Genomic DNA, 27,417 nt, shown 5'->3' with positions numbered 1-27,417 from the left:
AAATTGCATATAAGTTATTTATAATACCTCTTATTAAGTACGGCGAAAAGCTTTAGCACCGCGGAACTAAAAACGCACACAATTCTACAAGATATTGGACCAGATTCCATCTCGTAACGAGAGACAAGGTTTGTTTATAAATTCAGATATAATAGAACATTCGAGATTATTTTTATAAATTATAATATTCGAATAATTAACCAACATATTTTGTAGTTACTATTAAAAATAACTTAACACTTGTGGTTTGTAAAAATCATATCTTTTAGTTTTACTACAATCTATTCTTACAAATAAATCATGCGTAAAAAGTAACTATAACCGAATTGTAAGTTTAAAAATTAATTAAATTTCTTGTAAAATAAATTATTTATCAAACATAGTTAAAATGGCAGCCGCTAAGGTAACAATGATGCAGTCGTTACAATGATTTTGTGACTTTAAGCGCATTAGAGATGTAAAAGGGCGATGGCTTTTGAATTTCTTGTAATAAATAAATCTAGATGAATTATTATAGTTTGCGAAGGCACGTCTTTATAATTTCTTTGTATCACTTGAGATTTTTTCCTATCACAGAATTAATTATAAAAATTTCGTAAGAAATGCAACAAAAATAAGTTTCATTTGCGTTAATATTCGAGAATGTAAACAAATTATGTCATAAAATATTGTGCTGTACAAATGAAACGTATTATTGTTGCATAAAAAAAAACTTGATCAGATCTTTGAATTGGATTGAAGTAAAAAAAATTATGAATTTCATAGTACAGTCGCTAAAAAAAAGTCATAATGTTAAATAATTGTGTCGAAGTGACGCCCTGCGCCTTCATTATCCTATTGGTAATGTACATATTTATAATAAAGTTTGTAAATCGTAGCTCAGTCACACTGTAGGAACAAATACGTCTCACAATCTTCAATAACATCTATTCAACAGCTGCTCCCGACTGCGGGTATTTACTCTCGTACGCCTGTCGACAAACAAAACAAAATGTCAAATAATAATTTTAGCAGAATCGCATCGTAAAACGCACTAATAGGTGTTTGCCGTTGGACCAATCAGTCCCAATGATATTCTTTTTCCTTTTTTTTCTATTGGTCCGATTCATTCTACTGCAATAACTGCTAAGAATTTGCTAAATTATTCACATTACTACTTTTGTAGTTTATATCAAAACTCTCTAAAAACTTATTTTTACAACATCCCTGTCATTTTGTTGATGTTTCGTGTGTGTAAACTCACTTGTTGCGCGACCCGTGCGAGCGTCTCAGCCATGGTGCGGCCTGTCTGGTCTACCATTCCTCGCAGCACACCCTCGCTCTTCTGCAGCAACATGTGTGGGTGATCAAACTCCACCAGCTGACCGGCGTCCATTACCAACACCTGAGGGAATAATTTAATTTAAACAATGTATAAGGTAAAATTATAATGTTAATAAATATGAACACTTCTAGCAAGTTCAAAAGAATTTATAAAAAACGTGAAGCACACAAGGAGAAATCGCAAAAGTTATAATAGTACGAAACGTTTTCAGTTTTTCTATAGTTAAAAACAATTTTTTTTATCTTGCATTTATTACATGTCCTAGATTACGTCAGAGTAGATTAATAAACCAACAAGTTCTTTAAAACTATCAAAATGCCGTCCACTTTTGAACTCAGGCTTCCATCCAAAAATCTTAACAAGTATAGTTTTACTTTATTTGTTAATTTTTTTTTTATTTATTATTTAATATAACACCTTCCACTAAATTAGTAAAAAAGTACCTTGTCGGAGTCCATAACAGTATGAAGCCTGTGTGCGATTGTGAGCACTGTGCACTCCGCGAACTTGTTGCGGATCGTCGTCTGGATCAAGGTATCAGTCCTGATAAACAAGATCAACATCATTTTTTACATTTTTACACAAAAGAGGAAAAGAACACTCAAATCTGACGTCCATATATATGTAGAAGAAGCGAGAGAGATGTGACAACATTACTGTGCCAAATGGAGGACAGTGGCCTCTGTGTTACGAGGGTGAGTTATGTTGTTTTAAAAGAGGTAAAAGGGTAATAATTAAGTAAACTTATGAGGTGAAATTTCAGGCAATGTTGTTAGAAGCATATAAGAAGTGTGTACTGACTGCGGGTCGACGTTGGCGGTGGCCTCGTCCAGCACAAGCAGGCGGCTGCGGCGTACAATAGCGCGCGCGAGACACACGAGCTGACGCTGACCCACACTGAAGTTGGCACCTCCCTCAGACATGCGCGAGTTCAGCCCCGCAGGCAGCTCCTGCACCGCCTCCTTCAGCTCCACCTGATATACACACAATTAAGATTCATTACAAAAGATTCATCTAAACAAAGGTACAAAATTCAACACTAAAGCTATTTTAAGTAAAAAACCTAGAATTTTATTTATTACCCAATCGTTCCATTTACTCAAGATGGTTGCTATTAATGAGAGTAAGTGTCAGGTAATATTTATCAACTACTTCATAAAAAGTAATAAGGTTCAGATGTTACCTCCTCTAGAGCGCGCCAGAGCACCTGGTCGGGGTACTCGTCGAAGGGGTCGAGGTTGTGGCGCATGGTGCCGGAGAACAGCACCGGCTCCTGGGGGATGATGCTGATCTGGCTGCGCAGCTCGTGCAGCCCCAGGGTCGACGTTTCCCTCCCGTCTATGATTATCTCACCCTCGATCTTAGCCAACCTGTACAAAATAGATAACAATATAATTTTTTTTTCTTCTAAATATTATTTTTATTATTATTGACTGGCGTCGTGTCATACCTGAAGAGTGCATTGATGAGGGAGGACTTTCCGGCGCCGGTTCGGCCGACGATGCCGACCTTCTCGCGTGGCAGCACGAGGAAGCTGAGTTCGCGCAGCACAGCGGGCTCACCGGGCGCGTAGTACAGAGACACGCGCCGGAATTCCAGTCGGCCAGCCTCCGGCCAAGACGCCGGCGGCTTGCGGCCCGGCGGAGACTCCAGCGGCGGCTCCGACTCTATCTTGGAGTACTCCAGTATGCGCTCCACGCTCGTCATCTGGTTCTCCAGCTCGGTGGACTGGCGCATGCCCCACTGGAACATGCCCGTCAGACCCATCGCCTGCGTTATCGCCAGACCCACGTTGCCGCCGTGCTCCTCTGAGGACGTCAAATAAAGATTACTGGTATTAACTAATAAGTCCTTTATCTTTCAGATACTGAAACTATGTCGCATTGACAGTTCAGTGAGTACCATTCATTAGTAAGTAGTTTATAAATATATGTAAAGAAATCTTACGTTGATCAAATACGAGGAAGCTAAGAGTTACGATCGCAATATAGACGACGCACACCAGGTCCAACCAGAAGCCGAACGCACGCGAGCTGGCGATGAACAGGTACCTGAAACATATCAAACACTTTACATAATAACAAATACATAGTATTCGCAGTTTTGAAAGACATCCATAACAAATACAAACAATTGTATTTTACAGTGAGCATAATACGAATATTTATGACAATCTCCTTCGTATCATCATTGTCAATTATGACAGTTTTTTTTGTGTACCTTTTTTGTGTACGTCCATATGTCCAAAGACAAAATGAAGACAGTAGAAAATCTTTCATAAACACAACACCAATTCCATTTTTCACAACTAGCTATATTTAATAGTAGTCTATTTCTTTAAAAAAAAATGTAGAAATAGTAATAAGTTCACTCACCAAGCAGAGCTATGCAAATCCTGGTGATTATCGAACTCCCGGATGAGAGCCTCCTGGGCTCCAAACGCTCGTATCGTGGTGATACCTTGCAGTGATGCATTCAGATGTGAGAACACGGGACTGCGAGCTGAGGAAGTAAATATTATATCTCAATAACAGAAATTCTAACTTCTATGCATGAAAGCAACTGACTCCAGAGAAATTTATGTGGTATATGAGAAGATCTCATAAGAATCGTAGAAGCAGGAAAGTTTCAAAAAAGCGTCAAATGTCATTGACGACCATAGATATCAAAATAGAGCCGAGTATAGACAATAAAAAGAGAAAGCATAGACAAGTGTATGTTTAAGGAGTAGGTATACAGTCTGTCATAAAAATGTAACGCATTAACGAGGAGCGATGATGACTTACTCACACCCTCGAGGCGCTTGATGCTGCGCGACGAGGAGAGGTAAATGATGCGCAGGCCGTAGAAGATGACGCCGATGGCCAACGTCGGCACCAGCAGCCACCAGTTCACCGTCGCTACTACCACCACGATACCGATCAGAGACAGACCGATCTGAAATCATTACAAGGTTCAAATGAAACCAGAATCGTCACCGTTTGGAATTATTTATTATCTCGGGTAAATAACTTAAGCTCGCGAATTTTTTGACTACGAGCCACAATCGGATCCATGGCTTTTGATCCCGTATAAAACAAACATGTAAATGTTTTTTTTTAAACATATATTGATTCAAAGCTAGCTCTAATTCAATGTGAATATTAAAATAATTTTATTACCTGCAGAACATCCAGTAGCGCAGAGGGCAGGACCTCATCAACAGCGCCCATGTCCTTGGAGAAGCGGTTGAGCACGCGGCCGGAGGGGTTGGTGTGGAAGAAGCGCATTGGAGCGCGAGTGATGGCCGCGAACATGTTGTTGTGCAGCCGTGTAGACGCGCTCATCGCCATCGAGAAGAACATGAACGACCTCAGCAGCGACACCGCAACCAGAGACAACACCATAGCTACACAGATAATAAATACTTTCTTAGTTTTTTTTTATGACAAGGCAAAGGAAATTAGCGAATTGTTAACTAACGCATACTCGTAGGTCGATTTGATGGCAGTGAGCGTGTTAATTGATGCCTCAAACTATTTAGTTCAACATAATCTATATAACAGTGTTTATCAATTTTGACTTAATTTAAATGAAAATAAAATGGGAAACACTGACCGGTGTATATATAGATGCAGTCGTATCTGTCGAGTGTAGAGTTGGGGAACTGTGCGTTGTCCAGCAGCGGGTTGGTCTCGTTGTAGGTCAGCTGCAGCGTGGAGCCCGTCGCGTTCTCCGACAGCGCGTTGAGCAGCCCCGGCGGCAACCCTTCCTCTAACGTCACCCTGAACATTACGTACACGTCAAATTATGTAGTTTCGATATAACGCCGATATTATGTAAACAGAGGTACGTCATAATTAGCAGCCATTACAATACTTATATGGTAGCCATTTCGTTATATGACTTTTTTAGATATTTTGTAAAAATTGTGAGATAAAAAGATAAACTCTAAGAATGGCATTAACAGCAATATATTGCATTTACCAGTAGCTGGTCCACCAGTCTGAGCTGGAGCCGAGCAGCTGCGCGAGTGTGGTGACGGCCAGCGTGAGCGCGACCAGCAGCGGGTGTCCAGCAGCGCGCAGGTACGCCGCGTACACCGCGCCCGACACCGCGCCCGCAGACCGCAGCTCTGCCGCCTCGCGCCCGCCCTCCGGCATGCCCGCCGCCGTCAGGTTGTCCACAGAACTCACCTGAAGTACAACACACAAGTCGAGAACACAACTATACCGCAATGCAATGCAAATACCTATCTTAAAACATATAAGGCCTTTGGTACACAAAGCGGCTTAAATTGTCGGAAACTATTATTGTATGGCGTCACGAGTATCGCGTTGCGCGCTCTCCGTATAACACCGAATCGTCGACTCATCTTCTCCGCCATCTTGAAAATCGACGTTACATCACAAATTGCGCGCGAGTGGTGATAGCGACAAAAGATTAAAATGTCGGCGACGCGCGCTGTATCAAACCAATACATCACTGTATTGCGTAATTCGCTTGGCGATTAAAATCGCCTGGTTTCGAAGATTTACGCTGCCTTGTGTACGAAGGGCCTTATCTAACTTTTTAAAATAGGTCGTCATTTATACTACAACTTAAGTTCGGCAACAAATAGCAGTTTCATAAAAAACAAATAAAAATGTCATCATTTATTACATCACTTTATATAATACTAGCGACCCGCCCCGGCTTCGCACGGGTGCAATGCAAAATATACTACAGAATAAATGCACAATTTATTTAAGGTACTTAAATGGATAAGGATTAATGCTGTATTGTTTAAAATCACTTCGTAAAAGAATAAAAATGGTTATGCTGGGTTATCCCTAAGAGATAGACATATACCATCGCGGACTTTTTTGTTGAACTTTTTAAGGTGAACAATACTGTAGTACATTATTTTGGTCTATCTCGTAGGGTTCAGCCAGCGTTTGCAATATAAGCGCAAAAAAACGTGCTTATTTACGACATCACATTAGAAAACTTTAAATTTATCAGTGTTTCTCTACTATATTATGCATTTATTATACATACAAACCTTCCTTAAGAATCACTCTATCTATTAAAAAAAACCGCGTCAAAATCCGTTGCGTAGTTTTAAAGATCTAAGCATACATACGGACATACAGCGAAAGCGACTTTGTTTTATACTATGTATTGATTTGAAGTAAAAATGTATAAATTAATGAAAACGTACTCACAGAATGTATACTCATTTGTCGTTTCCGGAAGCTGCCCTGCAGCAGCGAGTCCTCGAGGTCTGCGGAGGCAGGCTCCGGCGCGGGCTTGGGTTTCTCCTCCTCCGCCTCGTCGCGCGCCAACAACGTGGCGAAGTCCAGACCAGACGCACTCAGAGTCTCGAAGTCTCCCGCCGCAGCTATCGACCCGTTCTTCAATATTATTATCTGTAAATTCATATAAAATTTTGTAACAACCAACAATATCTATGAGTGACTGCTGAAAACTGCTAATATAATAACAAGGGATGACTAATATTTTTGTACAAATGTACCGAAAGTGTAAAATCCACGGTAAAAATAAAGCTAATAAGAAACAAGTTAAAACTAAAATTAAATTATTACAAGTTCATTAAAAAAAAAATACTAACATGCATTTAATTCAAACGTTTCCAACAACATCATTGTGTTCATAGTTTCGTTTGATGGAATCGTGAACTAAATCGTGCAACTAAATTAATGTATTCGCTGACTTTATTATGTATTACAGCGAAATGGTATAAAAATACTCTCATGATGATTTTTTATTCACTAAATCCATGCATCTTTACCAACCTTACAAACATCTTGGCCTTTCTGTTGAAACGTCAGAGAAAAAGGATTTAAATAAAAAGTATATTTCTTTTATACACAAAAAAAATGGCTATATTTTTATTCGCCTTTCTTTTAATTTGAACATCATAGTTTATGTGAATAAATTTTTTATATTTTGTGCTCTATAATAAACTTTGCTAAGGATATTGACAAGGATTTTCGGTCTTATAAATTTACTAGTTGTTGCCCGCGACTATGTCCGCGCGGAATTAAAAAAAAAACATAAAAAGTAACCTATCTGTTTTTACAGATTATGATCTATGCCAAATTTCATCGAGATCCATTGAGCCGTTCTGGAGATACCTTCAAACAAACATCCATCCATCCATTGAAACATTTGCATTTATAATATCAAGAATTAATATAACTGTGAGTTTCCACTACCGAAACAGCTGTAAAACACATTTACCATCTCTGTATTTTCAGATAGAATGAATGAAATGGCAAGATGTTTTTATAAAAGCATTCCGGCAGTGGGAACCGACACTAAGAGAGTATTACCTGGTCAACATCCCTGAGGAACTGCAGCTGGTGTGTGACGAGGATGCGGGTGGTGTTGCGCAGATAGCCCACCACACAGGACTCGAACAGGTGTCTGCCGACGTGAGCGTCCACCGCAGACAGCGGGTCATCCAGCAGGTAGATGTCCGCGCGCTTGTACACAGCACGAGCCAAAGATATGCGCGCGCGCTGACCTGATACATGGAAATACTTATGTAAGCTAACACTTCTACTTCATATCTCATAGACACAGTAACAACTTCAAGCGAGAACCAATGGGCGTTTATTAATTTTCAGTAAACTATAATTAAAAATTTAAAATGAATTAAGTATTATTTATAAGTGAGGAAAAAATGTCTATACGTCATTTGCGAAGGACTAACACTAGTTCCACTTTCCAAGTCTACCAAAAAGGTTAATCTATTAAGGAATATTTTTGAATAAATAACATTAAAAAAGACGCACCTCCACTAAGACTGACGCCTCGCTCGCCGACCACAGTCTTGTCACCCTGAGGGAACAGTGTGAAGTCCCTGTCGAGAGCACAACGACGCACCACCGCGTTGTATCGCGGCCGGTCCATCGGCTGACCGAATAAAATGTTCTGACGGACGCTGCCTAACACAAACAGATATCACATTATAACATCTATCTATCTTATTAATATTATAATATTTGTAAGGATGGATGTTTGTTGGAATGTATCTCCAGAACGATTCAACGGATCTTGATTAAATTTTACATAGATGTTGAATATAGTCTGAAGGAATACATAAGTTACATATAAATTTTTATCTTAATTGCGCGCGGACTGAGTCGCGGGCTACAGCTAGTGAGTTATATCATGACAAACATAATCTATTCTAACATTATTGTGATTTTATATAAATGAAAAAAATTAATAAAACCACATGGCTATATCTCGTTTTTTTAGAGGGAATAAGAAGGAAAAAAGCATATCTTTGTACAGGTCTTCCGAAAGTAAAACTTCACAGATAGAAGATAAGAAAAATAAAAAAAATAATTTCTTTTCTCATCATAAAATATACTGCATTGTATATAAGTACTAACCAGCAAATAGCCAGGGCTCCTGGCTGGCGTAGGAGACAGTACCGCCGACGTGCACGGAGCCCGACAGCAGCGGCAGCTCTCGCAGCAGCACATGCAGGAGAGAGGACTTGCCCGCGCCCACAGGACCTATCACAGCTATTAACCTAACACAAAATAAGATAACATTATTGTGCTATTACTTACAGTATAAGTCTGTACAAATAGCTGCACGAGTCGCTGCGCAAAACAAAATTTTAGACGTAGCGAGGTGGGGGGAGCACTGCGCAGCGCGACGATGTCCTTGGGCCGTCAATTTGAATAGAGTTTAATTTGGCACTTCCGAATAGTACGCTTGTTCCAAATGTGCCAAAAAATGCCGGATACTGTAGTTCATCAAAAAACAAACGTTATATATGATTTTACTTCGAAAGACTTTGCTTACGTAACCTTAGACACGAGTTTATTAAAGCAATAGTTCAATCATTGAACGGTTGTCAAAATTTACAGAAACTTATAGTCAAACAAGGATATTAGTTTGGATGAAAGGCGCTGATTTCGCAGTTTGATTTGTCAAATATGTAAAACCTACATGGTCAAAGAAATAAATGACATGACAGCTACAGTACAAGAAGGACATTTAGACACTTTTTGATGTTGTCAGGAGGGCGCTAGCGAGCTATCATATTTTAGTTTGATTTATGCCCACAGGCTGAGATATCCTTGTCGGTCTATAGTAACATGAAACAATGTCATCATTGTGCTAACAATCATTCAGTCAATCCATTCACTTTAGCAACAAAACACCCGAAGCCCAATCTATGGACTCAAAATATAACAGTTGACTCGGTCTCAATCAATCATCAAGTTGTATGAATATGAGAGTGGACTCACTTGCCGGGTTTTATAGTGAGCGACATGTCTGTGAGCGTGTTCTCTGCGTGCGATGTGATCCACTTGGCGGTGGCGTGCTTGAGCCGCACTCCGCGCGCGTCTTCCTCCACGCGCATCGCCAACTCCTCGTCGTCTTCCTCCCCTGATTCTAATGGTGCTAGGGTTGCGTTGCCTGGGAAATGTACGTAACACGTTAGTTAAAAAAAAAAATAGTTTTTTACTGCACATATTTTTTTGCCAGAATAAAATTTTATAGTCTAATCATGACTTAATTTAGTTTTAACTTACAAACATTTTTTATATATATACTAATATTATAACGAGGAAATATTTGATTGTTTATTTGCATTAAAAAGGCTCCGAAACTACTGAACCTATTTGAAAGATTCTTTCACTGTTGGAAAGCTACACTCTTCAAAGGTGCTACAGGCTATGTTTATAATTATATTAAATAAGACGTCCGCTTACCATTACCCCTAGCTTCATCTCTCTTTTCTGCTTCTGATGTTTCCAACTTTTCAGGTTGCACCTTCTCTTCAGTGACTAGAGGTTCATCTTTGGTCGAGGCGACAGACTCTCTTACTACTTCTTTCTCTTCCTTGCCTTTCTTCTTGGTGGCGGTCTGTATCTCCGAGAGACCGGGCACTGGTTTACTCGTGTCTTCATATAGCATAAAGTTTTGGAGCCGTTTGATCGATATCGTAGCTTCTGCTACTTGAGCAATACCTACAACAATTTATATAATTGTTATATATTAAAGTAAATAACAAACATCATCTTTTCTAAGAAAATAATAATGTTTACATTAAAAATAATGAAGTCAACAAAAAATGATAGCATAAGTAAATGAAAATGTTTGTTCATTTTACTCATTACTTTATTACATGTACCAGTCAACTAAGTCACTAATAAAGATGTAGCATTAAATTTATTTTTATCTTGTCTTATTATTTGGTAAGCCATTAAACAGTCCACACAATGGTATAATTTGCGAACAGCTGTGTAAATACTAACACCACATCCTTAGAGAGTGTCACAGTAACATTAACGTATGCCATATTTTTAGTTTAAGAATAAAACGTTTGAATAAACATGCAATATGTTTAACCTAATTTTATCTTAAAGGACCTTGAGACACATTACTGAGGCTAAACGCTCAACCTTATTACCAATGCGAATGTTTAGATGGATGGATGTTTGTTTGAAGGTATCATTGGAACAGCTAAATGGATCTTGATGAAATTTGGCACAGACATAGAACATAATCTGGAAGAACACATAGGCTACTTATAAGTTTTTTTAACTCTGCGCGGACAGAGACGCGGGAGACAGCTAGTTACTAAATAAAAAATACTATGACTTACCTTGTGGGAAGAAGACGGTCATAGTTTGTCGTAGAATATTATAAAAGCTGGTGACAACGAACACTTGCTTTGCAGTGATGATGTTGTTCTGGCCGAGGACGTACGCCAGTATGGAGATGAACAAACAGATCCGAGTCATAAACATTATAAAGGAGGTTAGCACTCCGCGAATATACGATGTCGCGCGGATCTGTTTGATTTCCTGTCTGAAATAAAATCACTATATAAACACCTCCAATATATAATTAACTACTATAAATTTTATTCTTCATAAGTTCTACAGATTACATAAATTTCGACTCAAATAAGTATAACTTATTGGATATAATATCTGGAGCTAAATATTCCACCCCATTATTAATACAGTAGGCGTAAATAACACATCAATATTTTCACCCCGACGTAATTACATCGTAATTTACCCACTTATCACCCCTTAAGCGATCAAGCGATTATAAACACCCTTTTATAAGGGTTTGTCAATTAAACTTTTAGACATAGACTTGCTTAAAATAAATATAAAATGTATTTGTAATTATAAAAAAATATTACTAAACAGCCACGATTGATAGGTAGGTCTATGTTAGTGTACTTACTTCCTAGCCTTAGCGACAAGATCTGCGAAAGGCTTTTCCCACGTGTACATCTTGATAACTTGTATACCAGACAATATCTCGTTCATTAGACGGACACGTTCATCTGTCCGTACGGCTGTTTTCAAACGCAACTCAGATGTTCGTTTGCCAAAGTATGCTGCAAAAAACATACATCATTAAAAATATGTTTTCATTCAGTATTTTTTTAAATACCAATAATATATTTAACAAAATTAATACGTTATAGGAATATTTTTCTTTTGCAATTTACCCAAATAAATACATGACTACCTGAACGTTTACCTGCATTCAATTGGTCGACATTATTATAAGCCCGTAATGCTTAGATACAAATACCAAGGAATGTTGTTGAAATATCTAATATAATCTGGGGCAAGACGTATATGTGTAATAATATTATACCTGCCCACATGGAATTGGCAGATGGTATAAGGGTCTTTTGAGAAAAAAAACTTGTGCAAACATCTTGAAATGTTAACAAGCAATTATCAACATTATTACCAGTAAATAAAGTGCATGGGTTTCTAACGTAAGCGGGTACTTTTTTTTTATTTCCAAGTGCAGTTGCAATGTAAGGTTAACAAGAATTCGAGTTCATGACTTAAATGGTATCATTTCTATGCTTATAACCTTATTTCGAGATACAAAATCTGTGACACATTTAAATTAAATACAGAAGATAAAAATATAACAAATAGATATTAATAGCAGGTCGAATATATTCTGTTGCAATCCTTGCTTTTAGCTACTAATCCGGTTTGTTTTTTAGCATAAGCCTTACATTTAAAAGTTATAAATAACTTTAACGTGCTAAACTAATATTAAACATATTATGTTATCTAAGAATTTATATAAAGAAAAAATGAACATTTTAAACAATTGCATTAGAAGAAGAAAAAAACTATTTTAATTTTAAATTACATTGAAAAACAAATTTTACGGCTGCATTTTATAACACAATGTTAAAAAGACGAAGGAAAAATGTAATTTTGGAATTCTTGAAAAATGTATCTCGGCTCGGTACAGAATAGAAAAAGTGAACGTAGTAGCGAAGTCTGACGTCGATATTATTGTCTTATGTAAATAAAAAAATAATTACTTCATAAGAGAATAACAAGGCGAGTGTTCATATGTTTAACATTCGTATGGCCCGCTTTACTTCCACTGTTTAATTAAGCAGATAATTCCTATGAAATTATTATCTCCACTTAAAACATTACTGTACGATTCGTGAAAATTCCACTTTTCGAATTCAAAGTATCTCGTTCTCGATATTCGTTGATTCCCTCTATAGTATAAAATAAATTTCATTTACCTTGTAAAGGTATGAAGGCTAGCATAAAGCCAACACCGACGACAGCCGCCCAGCTAATCTCGAGCCACATGAAGTACGCGATGATAACGGTGGCGAGGGGTCCGATCCACAGGTAGTGCAGGAATATGATAGCCACATCGAATCTGTTCACATCGTTAGACAGCAAATTCACCACCTGACCGACCGTCGTCTCCCCTAACGCTGTTTTGGATAGCCTTAAGGACTGTAAAAAAAATAATTCATTGAAAAATAAAACTATCACATATTCAAAAGGAAGTATTAAAGTAAAGTACAAGTTTTAATACAATGTAGAAGTTGTTTTTGTTCCAATTAAGAGATGGTTTTTTTTTCACTATACACACATATTTCTGTTAAAACAGTTTTTCTCACATAACTTTAGCTAACTATAACATTAGCTACCTTTATCACCACTCAAAAAATTATGAAAATATAAAATAGCGTAATAGCCGCTATGTATGAAATTTGATGGTCATCTGTTTACTTAATTATGTGTTGAACTGAAATAAGATTACTGAAATAGATTCACGGATCGATGTTAGATAGCATATCGTCCGTATACATTGACGTTCGGTAATCAAAAATTTCGTGCTTAAGTCCGTTAATCATAATAATATTATAAATGTGAAAGTTTAGATGGATGGATGTTTGTTATAAAATTTAAAACGGCTAAACGGATCTGAATGACCTTGGGCACAGAGATAGATAACTAGGCTACTTACTAAGGTTTTTTTTAATTCCACGCGTATAAAGTCGTGGGCAAAATCTAGTTTAACAATACATTAGTGTCTTACTTTTAATTTACTTAAAGCGTATAAAAATCATAATATAATATATATCCGGAGAGTATCCGAATTGGAGTATTGTATCATAAAATAAATGTAAGTAAAATTTATGTACTTATAAATTCGTCACATAAAAAAATTCTTCATAAATAACTTTTATGTAATACTATAATTAAAGAGATATCGTGAAGTGCTACATTAACTAATTAAAAATCGATGGCCTTTATTAGAGTCTGTTATCTACGTAAAAATGTATGCAATACTTGTGATATAAAAACAATCCTTTAAAACATTATTTGAGTATTCCAATTTTGACGTGTTCAGTTCTCCAGATACCAACCTAAATATTAGATGTATAATACATTAATTCTCCAGTAAATAATAAGACTCAATAGAATAACGAAGAAAAGTAATTCGGCTAAACGAAAATAACATTTGAGTGGAAATTTTGATTGATTTGGGAGATATATTTACGCATATCACGGCATCAAAACAAATGCATGCGCATGTTTAATTAAATTTAAATTCGTTTATCGAATTAGATTATTATTTATTTCTATACAGCCAGCCTTGAAAAAGGGAACATATTTCTCAAAGACGAAAACACAGTAATACATCTTCTCACAGCAGAAAATGTATCTACTTTTTCTGCTTTTTAAAAGTCTTGAATGGATTTAGTGATCTTTGCGAATTTATGGAATGTAAAACTGAATTACAGTGTCACATGTCGCGATATGTGTAGACAACCAATAGACTTTGGCCCTTCGTACTAAAAGCAACGTAAATCGTCTAAATTAATATTGTATGGTTGCGTTGCGACAATCGCGTTACGCGATGTCTGTACACACAACATTGAAATGACGACACGAATCGTTTATGGGGTTAGTACCGGCATAACGACTACATGTCATCTTGAAGATTGCGGCGACTTTCCTCACGACGATCTTAACAGGTTGCGAGCGACTTTCTGTGGCGATGACAGATAAAAATATAAGCGACGCGCGCTTTGTACGGACCTCTTTGTCATTTTATTGCATAAGTCGTTTAGCAACTAAAATCGGCGGGGTTTCGAAGATATACTTTGCCTTGTATACGAAGGGTTTAAAATTGCGACACTAATTTCAAGACAAAATACCGCGTGGACTCAATTTACTAGTGTCGACATGTCGAGTGTCAGTGTCGTCGTTTAGCCGGAGCATTAAAGGTGGAGGTGCACATTGTGTAACGTTAAGTCTATGAAAATAAATCCGCGCTTCGCATGGCATTTAGAAATTTAACATGACAAACCCTTACCTTTTTAAGTATCTGTTACCTATTTTTATTGAAAGAGTCACAATTCGACATAATGATACGTATTTCAATAAAACATTCCTGTCTTTGTTTCTATAACTCATATTATGAAACATTTACAATTACTAGACTTATATATCATATATTGAGATCCAAACAGATGGCTTGTCAATTACACTATGCTGTGCATTCGAACGTATATCATTATGTGAGTTTGTTTTTCTATAGCTATGTGACACGCAACGCTTATTGAGGTTATGTAATAAATACGCAGAATATAACATGATAATTGCACTGTTGATGTCACTGGGTATAAGGACAGGCCGAAGATGTAGATCGTAAACCATGATATTAAAAAATTAAATTGCATCGAAAAAGAACGTGGTATAGCCGCATGCTGAGAGTTATGAATAGTAGCCTGAATGACCGCTAATCAATTAATTAATTTAAAATAAAAGAATCACAAATAATTAGCTATTTGTTTTTTTCTCTAGTTTAAATAAAAGTGAAGACGAACAATAATAAAAAATAAATTATGTAACGAAGGTCGTATGAAATCGTTAACCTTGACGGACGTAAGAGCGTAAGATTTATGCGTAACATTTGGCCGACTGTTGCTTAGTCGATACAAAATGACTTAGTACAGTAATCCTATGATCCTACGGCAGCACTTCGCTAAGCGATGTACTGTGCTAAGTAAACCAGATAATAAAGATATTATACGCTTAAAAAAAAAGTAGCACAAAAAATAAAATTAGAAACACTTCATTTTATATCTATTATTATTCGGTCTAGCTAAACAAGACACAAATGTGATATTACAAAGTAAAATTATCTAAAAAGCCCAACACAAAATTCAGTATACAGTCGAACCTGGATAAACGAGAGTTCAGGGAACCGCGATATTATTCTCCTCCTATTCCTGTTGTACAGTACAAAATTTGTGACTTAGAACAAACGAGTCTTGACTCGTCTGGGCATTTAAATGATCAAGTAGCATTCAGTTAAGCTACGAAAATTTCGTAATTAAATATTTAATAGATCTATTAAACTGCTCAAATGAGCCCGACCTGACCGGTAACATTTTAAAATTGAATTAAAGTGTTAATATTTTGCATTCTCACATTTGTATAATTTTAGAAGGAATTATACTTTAATTAGTACGCTAACGAAAATTAATCAATAACTGTAAAACCGTTGCCATGGAAACGAATACCAGTAGGTCTTTAGTGGTATAGTAATACTATCGTCTACTATCAAGGTTAACTAGAAAAAATAATCAAGTAATTCTTATTTTAGACTTTTTCGCACATAGCCAAGAAATAGGTTTTTACGCCGTGGTTACCGAAGGTTACTGGCCAGCCAATTACTGATAACGAGGTGTTCATATCACAGAGGTAACGAGGTGTATGTTGTGTCTTGTATACAAATCATTTTACATAGCTGTGATAATTGTATATTTCAATTTTCAAATAATTGGTGAAGTAACAACAGCGCGAGATGTGGACTTTATTTTGCTAAATTTAATTGTAATTAGCATCTAATTTTGATTGTTAAACTTAAGTCCAACAAGGACAGTATGTAGTTATTAGTTAAAAAATAAATTCTCCTTTTAAATGTTTCATCTTGTCAGACACATTTATTTTCGGCATGTACACGTCAGATTCGGCTTTAGACCTGTATCTGTCCTGCAGATCCTGTATATAATTCAGAGCTCCCTCTAGTGGACACTAAAGCAAATATAAAACCACATGTCCGTGTTATTCCGGTACCACAGTAAACAATGAAACAAAGCGCCAACGCAGGATGTAATCCATTATTTAAGATAAACAGGTAATGTATAAAGAACTCGTCTTTCAGTTTCTTAGAAATTTTCAAGTCTCTCATTACTCGAGCGATAAGATTATTACCTGCATATGAATCTAATGAACTAAGCACGTCCGGTACAAAATATCTGTGACAACCTTCGTATTTTATAATCTTTTATTTTTATGTTTACTAGCTATCGCCCGCGACTCTGTACGTGCGTTTTTAATAAAAAAAAACTTAATTAGTAGCCTATGTGTTTTTCCTATGTTCTACATGTATGCCAAATTTCAGTGAGATCCATACAGCCGTTCTGGAGATACTTTCTAACAAACAATCATCCGTCCAAACATTCGCATTTATAATATTAGTAAGATAACTGGGTTTCGGTTAATAAAGTTGTTGTTAGTATGCATTAAAGAATCTTTATTATTATTATTATCAAAAGCCCTAAATTATCGTACACAAAAATCCAAATTTACTGGAACATTAATATTTTTTAATGAAAACAGTCATAGTGCACACAAGGTTTTAACCTTATCATTATTAAAAATACATATTTTACTGACCTTTCTATATATGAGGGAACAGCAAGCCACCCTGAACTTCATGCCCATATGCAATATGGCCATCATGTAGGGATGCACCACGAAGACGTTGAGGGCCGAGCATAGTATGACGGCCCCAGCGTATAAGTATGCATCCACAGGCTTTATTGCTGTCTGTTCTCGACCGTAGAAATCTATTAGCTTCCCCAAAAACACTGGCTGAGCTATCCTGTTATAAAATAATTAAAAATGTAATAACATCAACTAAAAGGGTGCACACTTTTTCATATATACGTCGTTAAATGTCATAATTTGAAGAATTATTCAATTAATTTTGAGATGAATGACAGGAAAAATAATAAAAAAAAATATTTTGAAAATTTCGCAGTTACTACTTCGTTCTAAGACAGGGTAGATTACTTTTTAGACAAATTGAAATGAAGTTATCTGTAGATTGACGGTTAAAAAATAGGTAGTTATACATGGACTTTATCCGAGTAGAATAAATTGGTAAGCGCGCAAACATTGCGTGTACAAAATAAATTGTACCGACTTATCAACAATCTTGAACGCATGCACAATTCGAAGTTTCATAGGATTGCGAACCCCACGTATATTAAGGTATCTTATCTATAAATAAAAATAGTGACTGAAACTGTTCATGACAAATCTACTGTTAAACATTTAAAGCAACGAAAGCAAGAGGTTATGAATAACCCGAGATGATTAATTCCGAAGTGTATAATTGTTTCAGGCTAAGTTAAACTTGGTAACCAGTTAGCTTAAAGTTACTCAAGTTAAATAATATTGTAGTTTATGATACCATTATGTTGATAGCAGATTTAGAATATTGATAGAATTTCACTTTTCATACTTGACAACCCTAAATCTACGCAATTAATTGTTAGCAGTTATCATTGACTTCTTCTTGAGCAACTTAAACATACTGGCCCTTATCATAAAAAACTTAGACAGTGTTTCAAATGCATTTTAGCCTAACATACATCAACCCTTTTATACTGAGGCCTTGAAACATTATTATGCGTAGGCTTGCGAAATGCGATCTTCACCAATAAATAACGAAGCACATTGTGGTGATTGATACTTAAGGTGAAACATATAACCACGTTGACGTCAATAATACCAATCAGCGGCGGTCAAAGGGTTAAAATGCGTGTCTAACAGTTTTTTTTTTTTGGAATAATACATAATAATTTTAATCGAGCCGAATTTAGAGTCGCTGAAATGTAACCGATACAAAAAGTTGACATGTTAAGACTATAGGGGTTAGTTGCAAAAACATAAATCGCAAATGCGAATGGTAAAATTGATGTATGATTTTTTTCCGTTTCTACATTATACACATATCTGAATGAAACTGTAACATCACAAAATTTACAATCAGTGTACATTTTTCAACTCTACAGTGTTGTTAAATAACCAAATTGTAAAACGCCGTTGTTGACAAAAGTTAACTGCCTAATCCGACATTGAATGACCTAATCACTTAATGTCCAAAGCCAAGAACTGATCCTATCATAGTTTTTCCCCACATTCCGTCAACAAGGTTCTTCAAATTTTAATCCTGACTACGATTATTGCTTACTCTAGATAACGTCATACAAAAGGAAACTAAACTACTTCTAACTACAGTAGATAGTAGCTGACTTCTTATCAGTTCCATTGTCGAAGCGTTGACGAGTCATATACGCCTGGTCGCGCAGGATCATGACACGTCTGCGCATCAATCGGCGCTCGATCTGTCCGAAGTAGGCCACAAAAAAGCCCAACATACGCGGCTGTTGTATCCTAGGGGAGGCAAAGGATAAGAGGTGAGGTTTAAAAGGAAAGGTGGTAAGGTGGTGGTTTCATTGGTAATGTTTCGTCAACCTCAAGTGTTAATGTGCCGCTATCAAATTATTATAAAGTTATAAATTGTTAAACATTTCAACTTTCATTATTTCTGTGAATACAGATAAGTGTTTGTAATTTATGTCAATGGGAAATTCCAAGATACAGATCTAATTATTCCTAGATATTGGTGTTATGGTTTCATAAATTTAATAAATTCCATATCAAAATCGTAAAATTATAATATAATTATTGTTGATGGGCACTAAGGTGTAGTCTCAGCGGATTGTGGACTGGTTTCCTTATCTTAAGCAATTAAAATTATCATTATGTATTCATTTTTTTATAATTCTTGATAATTATCTAAAGCATACAAATCTAATTCGATCTCTATACAATCTAGTAAAAGTATCTTTCTGTTGGTTGCATTATGTAGTATAAAAATATTTTTCTATTTCATGAAGAATTATTAATAATCTCATTACGCTAACCTTAATATGTTTTAAACGAACATTAAGTTTTTAAGCTTACGCAAAGTAATATAATTATTTCTAAAGTCACTTAAGTTCCTGGAGCTCAATTTTCCTAAACCAATTACACACATTGTTACCTAATACAACTAAACAGCTAAGTATTAACATTAAATACCATAGTTTATCCTTCGTTACGATTCAAAGCGGAAATAAAACAGAGAGTCATTAAATTAAGTACATGGCGACGAATTTTTTTTGTTTTTTCAGTATTTTGTGAAAGATAAAAAAAAGTAAAAAATTAAATTATACCTTTAATTTTATTATAAAAGCTAGTATTTATAACACATGTGGTCAACGTATTATGAATGTTCCGATGCCATATGTTGCATATCTCAATGAAGATGACAAGTGCGTTTACATGTATGTATGTATTTGTGTATTATTATGACACTTTAATCTGTTGAATTTAGAAGGTATTTGTTAGTAGGGGTAAGCCTGAGAAGATATTTAAATAAAAAAAATCACATAATTAAGATAATAATAAAAAAACTGACTGAGACTCTAATAAATGAGAGAGCGCCAGCTATATAGGCTGCTTTTTAAAACACTAATCAATAATTTAAAATTTTATTTGCTACATACACTACATGTGTTAAATGTTGTACACAAGTAAATCCTGTGAAATTCCGGAGAAAAAGACGAATCAAATGATAGCTGTCAAGTTTAAATAGATTGAGTATTTTAACCTCTGGGCCGTCACAATGTCACACGTCACATTACATACATACAAAAAATAGACTTACATAAGCTCAAAAAACAATACCCTCTTGTCAGTCGGGTAATAAAAATGACGATAATGCATCAATGTGAAAAGCGAAAATCATGTTAAAATATCACTAAGCACTACATTGTTATTTTTATAACTTGTATAGCAATTAAACACCTTTTATTGATTTATAACAAATTATAAAATATAAATTATATAAAATTATTTATAAAAATTATTTTGCAAAGTTCTACCTAATGTCAATATTCTGAGAAATAGATTTAACCTGTAGTAGTAAACTTGTTGTGTCATATAGGAATTTCCTAATACGAAATCTATTTATATTTACTCAGCACAACGTAACTGTATAAAAGTACGCTATTGTAATACATATGTATTTCATACAAAGTATTACATTTTCATTTAAATTCTTAGGTTATATAATAATTAGCGAAATAAAAACTTTCAAATTCACATCTGTAATCTAATAAATACTTAAAATATATATGGATACAAATTCTATGCTATGATTAAAATGAAATTTGCAATTGTTTTACTTAAGCCAGAATTATATGAAATCAAATTTACTTTAAAAACGGTATAAACTGTAAGTGCAAAGTGATCTAAACGATAAGAAATTGACACATTTATGGCAGAATAGGATAAAAATAGCTCCATACAATGATGACATAGGCAATTAACGTCAATATGTTGCCAGGAATTTCTGAAATGACGAACTCTTGTATTATTCGTTAGCATCAGTCACAGAAAAATCTATACTGTAAATTGAAAACCAAACTCTGTCCATCTCTCTGGAGCGATCTTATGAGCGTGACTTGACAAAACTTTGTATACTCTTGTCAAGGCGATCAAATAAAAAAAACTAATATATTTGTCATTTTAAATAAAAAATTTGCATGTACTGACTTTATTTGTATTATTAAGACTTAGTATGTTACCTAAAAGAAATATTTCTTATCACAAAATAAATTTTCTTCAAGCCCTGACAATATTGTGCTTTGTGTTGTCAAATGTTTGTGGTCAAAAACCCTATTACCATATAATTACCGAATAACTTTAAACAAAACATGATAATAGTGTAAAAACATCGGCTTAGTGCATTCATCCGGTGACCGGAGACTCATTGGAGCAGCGGAATGTAAATAAAACGTAACTATGTATAACGTAATTTTATTAATAAATTGTGTATTGTTACAATTATTTACTTGATTACATTGATTTCTATTTAATATATATTTATCCGCACTTTAAAAATATTTTTCATTAGCATTTAGGATATAATTGTGAAATAATTTTTTCATACTACGTAAGTTTCATTTTTAATAGAAAGGAGTTACCATTGATTTTATCTTTTAAGGAACTGAATACACTTTGTGATTATTAACTGATTTAATTAATATCCCTAAATATTTTTCAGTCTCCTGCACATTAACTGGCACGTAGTTCTACTTTGGTTATAATATTTGCACGTGGTGTGCACAGAATGTAATTGTGCGTTTAAAGAATTCTATTGTAACACTATAATACACTGCATAGTAAATAAACTATGTGATTTGAAGTGTTTAGTGACAAGTCAGAAATTATTTTCTATTTACCATGATACAGCGAGGACAGCAAACAATGGCACGTTGCACTTTGTCCCTATTGGGCCGCGGTGCATGTACTAGGGTAGCACTGAATCATTCACGTGACGATTCATTCCACAATCAGCGTTTTCCTGTTTGGTTGTTATAAGTTATGGCGGTCAAAATAACAATCCTAGAATATTACAATAGTATCTCAATATAAAATATATATAATTTATAGCATTCTTTGATAGTCAGTGATTTTTATTGTCGTGGCTTTAAAAGCGGCAGAGGTTTTGGTTTTAGGTTTTGACAATATTTCATTCAATTGTGAAATAGGGAACGGGGATGTATGTTATTGAAGTGTTGACAATCGTTGTTAATATCTGAATTACAGAATTATGCAATGTTACGCAATAAACAACGCTATTATACAACACTAATGGTTAGTTGCAATACGTATAGATAAAACATCTCAATCCATACAATTAGAGTGTACAGTTCTGCAGATGGTGTGCACTACGATTAAGATAATCACTGTTATAAGAAATAGTCATTGTAGTTTTTTTATATAAATTAAGTGTTCCCACATATTCCGTTGTCATAAGTCAAAGTTAACAATAGTCATAACAAATGTAACTCTAATTTTAATAACTTACTATCACTCTCTTATTACCGGCTTGATAGATGTGATAACTTTTGTGATTACAGTCGAACCTGGATAAGCAATAAACCTCTAAAAGCGAAAGTCATTGTCAATCCTGACGAGCGACTTACATAAGCAAATTAGAAAGAAACCTCAGTAAGCGAGAAAAACACTGTGGTCCCTTTAACTCTCGCCTATCCAGGTTCAACTGTACATAATATGTAAACGATTTTGTTATCTGTTTCATTGTGACCGCTTGTGCGTTTACTTTGACTCACTGTTTTAGATGTATAATTCGTATCCTTACTCAAAGTGTTAGTGGGCTAAAATCAGTCAGTCTTTTTTGTTTTACGATTATTTTGCAATCACATGAACCCCTAAACAAATCTCACAGTCGCAAATAAAATACGATCCAAGCTTATATAACAAAAAAGTTATGATAAATAAACCATATTAATAGTAAAACGTTTGACATTATTAAATTTTCACCTTCTTTATCTGAACAAGCGGTCATTCACGTCAACAAAAGGGTGCACTAAAAACTTGTTGTGATGCATTAAGGCGATTACTTTGCTATGTACCAATACAATTTTTTGTGACAAATAAGAAAACAAAATGAGATCGTAACATTTACAACAAGTTTATAACTTACATTTTAAACATTAAAAAACTTCGTCGTCCTCAGCCTATATATGTATATCCCTTGTGAGGGATTCAGAACTTACCAAAGTTAGGGTATAGGTGTAGTCAACAACGTTGACCCAATTTGTGTTGGTTGACTTCACACATATGTATGTGTCCTTGAATATGTATGCATGATTTTGATTATAAGTTCCAAAATATATCATGTTCGGAAATATGATTTTTTTTCTATATTACATACAGACACTACAATTTCATTAATTGTTTACATTTTATAATTAACCCTAATTAGTTTAATAATGGAAATAGTCAATATATTTTTTATCTGCGTGTTTAAGAAATACTTTATTATTAAAGCTAAAGAATGAATAAAAATTCAGCGATTCTTTAAAAAATGTTCATGCAAAGTGAGATAGGACTCCTAAGCAACAAAGGTTAAGATTTTATCATCCACAAAATTTAGAACGACAACTAAAACTAGGAATAGAGAATGCTTATTGTCTATTGAGAATCTAGCAATAGGGATGGTGACGGCGGAACTAATTGATCAGACACACATCGTCTTCACATTCACATATATATAGATACAAGCTTTTGCCTGCGACTTCTCCCGTGCAGAATTAAATTTAAGTTCTTGAGACACTTTTTTACATCCATTCATCCATTCATCCAAAAAATTGCATTTATATTAGTAATAAGTAAGATTTTTAAAGGCAAAAAGTTGTTCTCACTACTATAGTATAAATAGATAACATGATACATTAAATTTATCTCAACTTGATATCAAATGCATCTTCGAAACGTGACTTTCCGAGTATTTAATGAGCATAGATTTATTATAATATTCACTTCTCCCATTAATATAACTTATAGATAAGATGTAGATAAGATTACGTATCGTTTTTCTAAAACGTATTTAGTACGCACATCAAACGCAAAATCTATTCTATCGTCATCAAAGAATACGTAGGTAATAAGCATTTAGTTCGCTGACAATCTATTAACCGAAATACTTATATAGACGTTTTAATATTATATGACAAAATATATTTAACTTAATAAGCAATTTCATTAGGTTTGTATTAAATGAAAATTCGTACAACTTATTATTAAAGTGTTTTAGCTAAAGAAAACATAATACAGCACAATTTGAACACTGAGGTTGATATGATTTAGGATATAGGGAATAATAGGAGAATATATTCTGGAAAAAGAACACAAAAGTACATACCTTATTCCGCATTCCATAAATAATAGAACGAATCCATAAAGCATACATCTCGCTGCGTACGCTTTTAATATGACTCTTAGAAGACTGGGCGTGCGCTTGGCTCCGGCGCGCGCAACCTCCTCTTCCCATAGACGAGCAAATTTGTCACCCAATGGACCTGAGAATGATTTAAACATTGAAATGTAAGGAATTGCCGGTGTCGGCACCGACTAGTGTGTTACTTAATGACTAGCTGTCGTCCGCAACTCCTACCGTGTGGAATTTAAAAAAAAACATAATAAGTAGCCTATGTTGTTCCAGACTATGATCTACATCTATGCCAAGTTTTATCGAGATCCGTTGACCAGTTCTGGAGATACATTCAAACAAACATCCATCCATCTATCCATCCAAACATTCGCATTTATAATATTAGTAAGATAAGATGTCTCGTAAAAGTTTGAATAATTTAATTTGCTATGCTAACTATTAGTCACTGAAACGTATTTTGTAAATTTCATAAATCAAAAACATTTTTAAAAACAATATAAAAAGCATTTGGAGATTTTAGATAATGTCTAAAGATCATTATATTGGTCTATCAATTTTTTAAATTCATAATGTACATACTTGAAAGTATTGTGTAGCTTTTGATAAGAGTTCAACGGACTATGTTTTCACTAGCGTTATACTGGCATTGAGCATCTACTATTTTCTGGGAGACAATTTCAGTGTTCAAAAAGTGTTACGCGTCTCTAGTGTGGCTTGGCACCTAGTGGATGTGGGTTCTAAACTTATAATATTCTAGCTTATAAACAATACATATGTAAGTTTATTGAAAACTTTTTTACAAACATAATAGTAAAAACAAAATTAGTCACATAATTTTTAAAAAATATAAATTATTAGGACTGGAGTATTCCCTCATGTAATAATATTATAAAAAAATATTTTATAGTACCTACTATCTATTGCAAACATAACTACACTCAAAAAGTAATGGCTAATTTCATTTCTTTTTATTGAAAAATAGCTTTTACCCGCGACTCCGTCCGCGCGGAATAAAAAATAGAAAAGGGAGTAAAAATTATCCTATGTCCTTTTCCTGGTTCTAAGCTTCCTGCCCACCAATTTTCAGTCAAATCGATTCAGCCGTTCTTGAGTTATAAATAGTGTAACTAACACAACTTTCTTTTATATATATAGATGTCAGTATGGGTGTTTGTTAGACGGTATCTCCAAAATTACTCAACGGATCTCATTGAAATATGGCCTAGATCAGTGTTTCCCAAGGTGGAGAGTACGCCCCATCTGGGGGACATTTGGATTTAGAGGGGGGAAATTCGGAGAAAAATCTTAAAGCCAAATAATAGCTACTTACTAGATGCATGCTCTTCCAATGGTTCATACAAGTCCCTCTCCTCCATTTCCTTCTTAAGGCCACCCCAGAAAATTGGTAATGTCCATCTAAAATCAATACCTTTTATTATTACTTTCATTCTCTTGATACTATATTTGATTCATTTATGTTACCAAGTAAAACCAGTGAAATTTGGTATATAATAAAAACGTTTTAATTTTTAGTTTTTAACCCTGAATAATAAATGTGACATAAACTTACGCAAAGGTTAAAGCTGAGAAAATATTAGCTTTGGCCCTTGGATTTGGAGGCTTTCCTTTTTTCTTTAAGGACTCCATCTTAAGATCTGAAATATTATCTAATATTACATATGCTATATAATAGAAGTAGAGATGTTGTGCCTGCACAACATGTTAAGATTATTTTTTAATTTAATATAAATTATTTATTACAGGAAATGTTTGATAAAATATGTAAATAACCTCAAATCACTCATCAATGGCCTTTTGCCAAAAAAGTGCAGAAGCTTCCCTTTGTCATAGGTGAAAAAATATTAAAGTTTATTAAAAAATTCTGAGACAAGCTTTCTGTGTCAAAAAAGCAACATAGAATGCTTCAATTCTTGTTTGTAAAAAAATACTTACCACTTTAATAATCCACAACGGACACAGTAACTGATCTTCAGAATTTAATTAATTATCAAATTTTGCATGGCGCGAGTCACTGGTAATTCACCGACAGCCACAAAAACAGTAAGAAGTAAGAACTTGACTTATTTCCGAGACCCCTCAGGTTACAAGTACCGACATATAAAATTTAAATTGTGTAGCTAAAAAATTTGCTTCTATAAAACAATTTAACCTTTGAACAATAATTTAAATATTACTGATGATTCTGATCTTGAGTGTTTGAAAATTAACTAAAACTTTAAAAAGTGCAATGGAAAACAACACTTTTAATCGGATTTCGTATTGACCAACCCACATTCAACGATATAGGAGACTGAGCCAGACTGAGTTCTACGCTGCGGACTGGAAGAGACAAAAGATAAAATGTGCAAAATGAATGCAAGCAAAGCCCAAAGGGGAAGTGGGGAAGCGGAGGAAAATTATTAATGTCAACTTGACAAGTTAGAAGACAGCTGTTTTCAATTTATGGCAAGTTGTATACTCTTTGGTTTATTGTTGGAAATCTAATTATGAAAATTGGATAAAAATTATAGAAATTGGAATGGAGTGGAAGTGACGCTGCAAAGTGGGAAGCATTAAAACTTTAATTGCTTAATATAGTGTGACGAAAATTACTTGAAATTAGAGAACTATACTTGTTGGTAACACAAGTTCTTATATTTGCTCATATCGCCTAGTTTATATTATACCAGTACAATAAGACAGTAGAGCTGGACTGTCATCCATGACAATTACTTTAATATTTATATCTTTTAATGAAATGGACATATTTAACTGTTGTTTTTATACGATGCCAGTCCAGTAGAAGCAGTCACACAATAGTTACAGAATGTATTTTTAATCAAAAATGACGAAATATAGAAAACTTT

General features: G+C 34.7%; 1 protein-coding gene across 2 annotated transcripts; it reads right to left on the bottom strand.

Moving 5' to 3' along the window:
• Positions 1 to 628: 628 nt before the first annotated feature.
• LOC106712240 (ATP-binding cassette subfamily C member 4) lies at positions 629 to 26,861 on the bottom strand. 2 transcript variants are annotated; one of them, XM_045686530.1, is made up of 27 exons: positions 26,504 to 26,861; positions 26,121 to 26,205; positions 25,881 to 25,966; positions 24,521 to 24,677; positions 17,347 to 17,554; positions 12,879 to 13,101; positions 11,543 to 11,699; positions 10,947 to 11,152; positions 10,051 to 10,308; positions 9,583 to 9,754; positions 8,713 to 8,855; positions 8,107 to 8,259; positions 7,642 to 7,835; positions 7,102 to 7,122; positions 6,511 to 6,714; positions 5,291 to 5,499; positions 4,922 to 5,088; positions 4,486 to 4,712; positions 4,111 to 4,261; positions 3,700 to 3,826; positions 3,272 to 3,375; positions 2,775 to 3,132; positions 2,508 to 2,694; positions 2,126 to 2,298; positions 1,768 to 1,867; positions 1,244 to 1,384; positions 629 to 971 (listed from the first exon to the last, which is right to left on the bottom strand). In XM_045686530.1, the coding sequence occupies exons 2-27, from the start codon at positions 26,195 to 26,197 to the stop codon at positions 927 to 929; spliced, it is 4,248 nt and encodes a 1,415-aa protein (XP_045542486.1). In that variant the 5' UTR covers positions 26,198 to 26,205; positions 26,504 to 26,861; the 3' UTR covers positions 629 to 926. The 2 variants fall into 2 exon arrangements, with proteins under 2 accessions (XP_045542486.1, XP_045542487.1); XM_045686531.1 differs by lacking the exon at positions 7,102 to 7,122.
• Positions 26,862 to 27,417: the final 556 nt, after the last annotated feature.

Source organism: Papilio machaon, chromosome 3 (assembly GCF_912999745.1).
Source record: "Papilio machaon chromosome 3, ilPapMach1.1, whole genome shotgun sequence".
NCBI lineage: Eukaryota > Metazoa > Arthropoda > Insecta > Lepidoptera > Papilionidae > Papilio > Papilio machaon.
The sequence above is the reverse complement of the archived record's forward strand: the minus strand, read 5'-3'. Positions and strand labels throughout refer to the sequence as shown.

Coding starts and splice junctions, on each gene's coding strand:
- LOC106712240 (XM_045686530.1), bottom strand. CDS start 26,197: ATGGAGTCCTTAAAGAAAAAAGGAAAGCCTCCAAATCCAAGGGCCAAA. Junction 5,500..6,510: donor GACAAATGAGTATACATTCT/GTGAGTACGTTT, acceptor GTTGTACTTCAG/GTGAGTTCTGTGGACAACCT. Junction 4,713..4,921: donor CTGCATCTATATATACACCG/GTCAGTGTTTCC, acceptor TTATCTGTGTAG/CTATGGTGTTGTCTCTGGTT.